General features: G+C 35.7%; 1 protein-coding gene across 1 annotated transcript; it reads right to left on the bottom strand.

Annotated features, from left to right (window-relative positions):
• Positions 1–2,123: 2,123 nt before the first annotated feature.
• LOC116590128 (olfactory receptor 4F6-like) lies at positions 2,124–3,101 on the bottom strand. The gene has a single exon (XM_032341781.1). It carries the CDS (start codon positions 3,060–3,062, stop codon positions 2,124–2,126), a length of 939 nt encoding a protein of 312 aa, XP_032197672.1. The 5' UTR covers positions 3,063–3,101.
• Positions 3,102–7,040: the final 3,939 nt, after the last annotated feature.

Raw genomic sequence — 7,040 nt, 5'->3', positions numbered from 1 at the left:
TACATTACTCAGTGCTCAGCACAGTAAGTGTATTCATCATCTGTCATCATACAACATTATTACAATATTATTGACTTTATTCCATATGTTGTACTTTTCATTTCTGTGGTTTATTTACATTATAACTGGATATTTGTACCTCTGAATCCCCTGTATCTATTTCTCCCATCCCCCCTCCCATCTGCCATGTGGCAACCATCAGGTTTTTTCTGTATTTAAGAGCCTGTTTGTTTTTTGTTTGAGATTCCACCTATTGGTGAAATCATATGGTATTTGTCTTTCTCCGTAAAAGTGACTTTTTAAAAATTTAAATTATATATTTGAAGAGAGAGAGAGAGCAGGAGCAGGGAGTGGGATGTGAGGAGAAGCAGGCTCCCTGCTGAGCAGGGAGTCTGACATGGGGCTCTGAAGTGAGATTCCAGGACACTGGGATCATGACCTGAGCCAAAGGCAGAAGCTTAACCAGTTGAGCCACCCAGATGCCCCTCTCTGTTAAAGGTGACTTTAAAAGAATCATAGTGAAACCAAAGATAATGTTGTGAATGTTAAAATCCAGATGGATTAAGGAAACAATAAATGATAATGCTTTAGATATTATACAAAGAAGATGGCTTATAGCATTTATTACCACTTTTAGATAAAATGTAGGAAAAAATACTTTAAACAATAGTAAAAAAGTCTCATTTATTTTATTTACCATTTTATTGAGCAGCTTTACTTACAATGCAGCATATACAACTGAGCTGGGTCATCACAATTAATATTTCTTAAATCAGTCTTAGGGATACATCCAAGTGATTTATCAATTGTGCTGTTTGACCTATCAGACTTCCCATGTTTTACCTGGGAAAGTAAAGTAAAAGTAAAGATGTCAATCATCTGTTTATCCTAAGCACTCTAACTTAAGTACAGATACCTTAAATAAAGTGAGATCTGAGTTGGGACCTTTCTTTAGGTAGTAAGATCCTTGAAATACTTGTAGATACTCTTTTAGGGTGATTCAAAAAATGCATTGAGGAAGACTGCAAGGACAATGGAAATTCACTGTTGAAAAAAATGGAACATAGACAAATTTTGCATAATGCAAAATAGTAGAGTCTATTTCTAGAGTAACACTGTAAAAGATGAACAGATAAAGAAAATATGGTACATATATACAATGGAATATTATACAGCCATCAGAAAAGATGAATACCCAACTTTTGTATCAATGTGGACAGGACTAGAGGAGATTATGCTGAGTGAAATAAGTTAGGCAGAGAACATCAATTATCATATGGTTTCACTTACTTGTGGAGCATAGGGAATAACATAGAGGACATTAGGAAAAGGAATAGAAAAGTGAATTGGGGTAAATTGCGGGGGGAGATGAACCATGAGAGACTGTGGACTCTGAGAAACAAATGGGGTTTTGGAGGGGAGGAGAGTGGGGAGATGGATGAGCCTGGTGGTGAGTATTAAGGAGGGCATGTATTGCATGGAGCACTGGGTGTGATACATAAACAATGTATCTTGGAACACCGAAGAAATAAAATTAAAGTAAAATGTTAAAAAATTAAAAAAAAAATAAAGTAACATTGTACAAAATACATTGACAAACACTGAAAACAAATCTTAAGAGTTATAGCAGAGAGTTGTCTGCCTATTTATCTAACAACATATAATTAGGATGAGAATTGTTTCTTGATTTTTAATGGCTGCTAATTTGTATAAACTCCTATTTTATCCATTGGATGCACATAATTTCCACAAGAAATATTAATTGATTCCTAGTGATGCTTATAATCAGTATGAAGATACTGATAAATAAAACTTAACCATATATGCATATATGTATTTATATGGAAATATAAAACAGTTACATGAAAATTGAGTATGGTCATTGATGAAATTGCAACTTAATTTTATAGATAGGTAGGAATATATAACACTTTATTTTTCATACTTAACAGAAATTACTGCAGCTCTACTTGAAAGTGAAGTTCTAATACCTCTTTTTATGTAGAATTCTCAGTTTTTTTAAAGGCAGTAATGAAATTATACATAATCCATAGTGTTCATGGTGATCACAAGGGTCCTGAAAGTCCATGACATTCATCTTGTGGTCTTACCAATGAAGTCTGTTATGGCATCTCCCTAGAACTTACAACTTGTCGGCTCAGCCTTCTCATTGCCACCTTCATATCTCTGTTCCTTAAAGTATAGATGGCAGGATTTAATACGGGAGTGATGGCGAAGTCCACAATGGCAAAAAATGTATCCATTGATTTGGTAGGGAAAGGCCACACATAGAGAAACATGCATGGAGTGAAAAATAAAACCACTACAGTGATGTGAGCTGACAGAGTGATGAATGCTTTGGATAAATCTTTTGAAGAATGTTGTCTGACAGTTATCAGAATAAAGATGTATGATATAATTAAGAAAAAGAAGGTGCCCATAGATATGAAGCCACTGTTGGCAGTGACCACAAATTCTAGTCTGTAAGTGTCCATGCATGCAAGTTTAATAACTCTAGGAAAATCACAATAAAAGCTCCCCACATTATTAGGGCCACAGAAAGGTAAATTTATGACAAAAACAAACTGAGACACAGCGTGAATCACCCCAATGATCCAAGCAGCCATTATCAAAAGCATGCACATTTTGGGATTCATAGTAGTTAGATAGTGGAGAGGCTTGCAAATTGCTGTGTACCTGTCATATGCCATGGCTATGAGCAGTACCATCTCAACTCCTCCCATGACATGAATAAAGAACATTTGTATCATGCAGTTGTGGAAGGAAATGATTTTGCAATCACTGAAAAGATCAGAGATCATCCTAGGAACTGTGGTGGATGAAAGGCCTAGGTCAATGAGTGATAGGTTGGCCAGCAGGATATACATGGGGGAATGTAAGTGAGAATCCAAAATTACTGTTAACATAATGAAGAGGTTTCCCAAGATAATCCCCACATAGAACAAAGAGAAGAAAAGGAAAAGGAAAACCTGCATTCCCAAGGATTGTGCAAGTCCCAGTAACAAAAACTCAGTTACCACAGAGCCATTTACTTTGTCCATTGAATCACAAGGAAGGGAAGACTCTGAAGTGACCTGAAAGAAATGAGAGAAGGAATTAACTTTGAGGAGTGCCTCACACAATGTGTTAAATGTTGATAATTTAAATTTATTATTGACAGATCTTTTATTTAATTGATAGTAAATTACTTAGAAATAATGGGAACCCAGAGTATGGGTTGGTAGTATGACTAAAGCTGCACTCAGAGGCTGTCTATTGCATTAAATTGCTCTTATTTAGTCAAGTACATGGAGTAATCAGGCAACTTAAGAAGTTAGAAATTGATGTACAAATTAAACTCAAGGAATTTAGGTAAAAGAAAATAATAAAAATTAAAAATAATACGTATTGATGCCTAGAAAATTAGAAGAGTATACATAAGCATACAAAAAAAATTTTAACAAAAAATAGACATTTGAAAATATAATCAAGAATAATAAAATTAAACAAAAATTACAAATGAGTATAGAATAATAACAGTTAACATAATAATAGTTAATACATTTTTAAAGTCTGTTTTTTTTGTGTTACTTTTGGGTTTGTATGCTGAAATGGTGTTTGTACTGGAGTTTGAGTGATTATTTTTGTAACAGGAAAATCCAACACTACATTAACCTTTTATCCTAAAGTTTCTAAACTTCCATTTATAACATATAATCTATTTGTGAACTTTAATTATTATAATATGGACAATCACAATGCAAACTATGGAACTGAGTATATTCAAAGTCGTGGAGTCAGAGTCAGTAGCATGTAAAGGATAGGCAGGAAAAAACACATAAATAAATCGGAAGAATGAAGACCAATGGGAAAGTGTGTAAGAAAATAAAAGGAGGGTGAGGGGAAGAAATAAATTCCTAGACACCAAATAGGGAGGATAAAATGATGATCAAAAAAAGGCATTGGTAGAACATGGAACATCTTTGCTTAGGTACCCGCCATAGTTTAAATTACAAACACTTGGGTATGAAATTTACTTGGGTTTCCATTCACTGTTTTAGGTATATTTTGACTGAAAGGATGGAAAGTAATAGTGAACTTTAGGGAAAATAACCACTGAGATAAAGACAAGTTAAGATTTTAAGCATATGAATCATGGGTGCAGCAATGGGGTTTGGTAGAATAGAGTGGTTGAACATGATGCCTCAGTGAACTGACAGGTGAATCACCTCTAAAAAAATTAGGAAGTAACTGATCAAAAGCATCCGTTCAGCCTCCAGACATTATTTTACTTACCTTCATTCTAATATTTATAGCTTTTCATAAATAAATATTAAAGTTTTTGATATAGGACCCTTTCTGCTTTGTCCAACACTGCATCACCTGCCTTAAACAGTGGCTGGCACATAGAAAAAGCCTAGGAAATAAGTGATGAATGAATTTCCTAGAAATAGGTACTAAATTATTCATAGAAGAAACAAATCAGTAGCCCTCACAAATACATAGAGAATTTGATTTAATAATATCTTCTGCTAAGCTTGCATTTCCTGGTATAATCCTGTTCTATGTACATAAAAACTGAGTGTTTAACTGAGTGAAGAGATTTCTGCCCTTTTTACTACAAACATCTGGAATTAGTATATATCATTGATGGGGAAATTCACATGATCTGAGGGAGAAAAAGACCATGCACTTGTTTCTCTGCCTTTACAGAAAACCCTGGTGACTTTGTGAGGCTCTCAGGAGTTCAGAAGCCAAGACTCCATCTAGTTTGGTATCATTCTTGCTGGAGATACAATATTTTTCAGTCATTGAGGGCCTGGGGAGACCCATATTTAAATAGAAAATATAGAAACATATTAAACAAATAAGACAATCAGAATTATAGATTTGTATAGAAGTGGGAAAGAACTTCAAGAGAATCTTGTTCAGTTACTTCATTCAAATGGCTAGACAGTGCATTCCCAGTGATATATTCACAGAGCCAGAGTCAGAAGTCAGCCTAATGTCCAGTCCAGGGGTCTTCCTCAGTAATGTTCTATACCTGCTTAAATAGAGTCATGAAAAATCTAGAATTATTTATATTTGAAAGGATCACTTTAACCTATTTGGAAGTGCCCTATTCAACCTGAGTTTTTATTTATTTAAAATAAAATTGGCCTTCTGGGGCACCTGAGTGGCTTGGTTGTTAAGTGTCTGCCTTCAGCTCTGGTCATGATCCTAGTGTCCTGGGATGGAGCCCCACATTGGGCTCCCTACTCAGCAAGGAACCTACTTCTCCCTCTTCATCTGCTGCTCCCCTGCTTGTGGTTCCCTCTCTCGCTGTGTCTCTCTCTATTAGATATATAAACAAAATTTTAAAAAATAAAATAAAATAAAATAAAATTGGCCTTCCCTTCCTGAAAGACTTTTTTTTTTTTTTTCCTTGACATAGGAAATTGCTCTTCTTAACCCTCTTTCCTGTTTCATCACATAGCCTGGTCAATCCTTAAACAGTTCCATCTCAGAACTTAAAGCTATCAGCTCCTCTGTACCTGTACCATCCCCTGGCATGGGGCCAGAAGCTTTCTGACTCTGAGAATAGCCTCTCAGACTAGGCATTGGCTGATTCCTTCAAATATGGAGGAAAGTAATACTGAAGGAGAGGGAATCACACCAGAATCCTGGAGGTGGAAGATTGAGACTTCCTTCCTTTTGTTTAAAACAGAATTTGATTCTCAAAAAGGCATGAATAGCTGAAGCCGGATGTCTGTTTTACACAATGAAAAGAAAAGTTTAAAATAAGTTGGAGAGCACAAAAATCAGAAACACCTGAATCTTGAAAAACCTTCACAAATTGAACATATCAAATGGTGTGCATGTGTCTGTCTCTGTGTTTGTGTGTGTAGGATTGATTTGATAAGACAAAGAAATGATTGAAATTTGAAAATAAAAGAGTGATGACATAGAATAACAGGACAAAAATATTTTCAAAGCAAGAAAACTTCTGACACTAATATTTTACAGAGGAACAGATACTGAAGCGGAGTTAAGGGAGAGTGAGAGAGGGACACAACCATGACAGGTGCAGTTTTATAATTAAAAAAACTTTCCTACCTGCCTGTTCAGCCACAGGATTTACATTTTTGGAAGAACAGAAATTCAGAGAATTCAGTCTTATTTTCTGTACATAATCTTCCCTCAAAGACAAAGCTATATATGATTCTTCAAAATAGGAAATAAGCTAATTAGATGCACAGGAGAATGACCTACTGTTGTCTCAGAGAAGGCCAATGCCAAGCCCATTATTAGTTTCTCCTGGGGGACAAAATCTTTGAGTCGCAGTGGTTTCTCCCTGAGAGAAATAATGAAAAAGAAATTGCCTGGTAACGCAACAGAGGGGAAGAGGGAAGATTTGTAGCAGTATGTTGGTTTGTGTAAAAATATCCCTATGTATCGGGATGCCTGGGTGGCTTAGTTGGTTGAGTGACTGCCTTTAACTCATGTCATGATCCTGGAGTCCCGGGATCGAGTCCTGCATCAGGCTCCCAGCTCCACAGGAACTCTGCTTCTCCCTCTGTCCTTCTCCCCTCTCATACTGTCTTTCACTCTCTTGCTCTCAAATAAATAAATAAAAACTTAAAAAAAAATCCCTGATCTTTGGGATGAAATGCTTAGATGCACTGAGATGAGGGGCTGGGGGTGTGAAAACATATCCTGAGTAGACAGACATACCACCACTTCTAGGACCAGACTTGAAGAAGTGCATGTAAAACCCCCAATATGTAAAGATAATTCTTACAACTGACAGGAGGGTAATAAATAGATCACTTTCCTATTATCAGTTATAGCAAATGCTTACCTTTGTAGGTTTACCTGCAGTCCCAAACTTTGTGGAGTTTAGAAGATGAAAGTCTTCTTGAATGCATTTAACCTTTATTTTTCCTGAGTTGACTAGATAGAACTAAAATTTGTACATTATTGGATTAATTTCTGAAGAGATCAGTGGAAAACAGATACAAACACAAAAGAGGAAAAATACAGGTTATTTTGAGTGTTTG

Source organism: Mustela erminea, chromosome 5, assembly GCF_009829155.1.
Source record: "Mustela erminea isolate mMusErm1 chromosome 5, mMusErm1.Pri, whole genome shotgun sequence".
NCBI classification, from domain to species: Eukaryota; Metazoa; Chordata; class Mammalia; order Carnivora; family Mustelidae; genus Mustela; species Mustela erminea.
The sequence above is the reverse complement of the archived record's forward strand: the minus strand, read 5'-3'. Positions and strand labels throughout refer to the sequence as shown.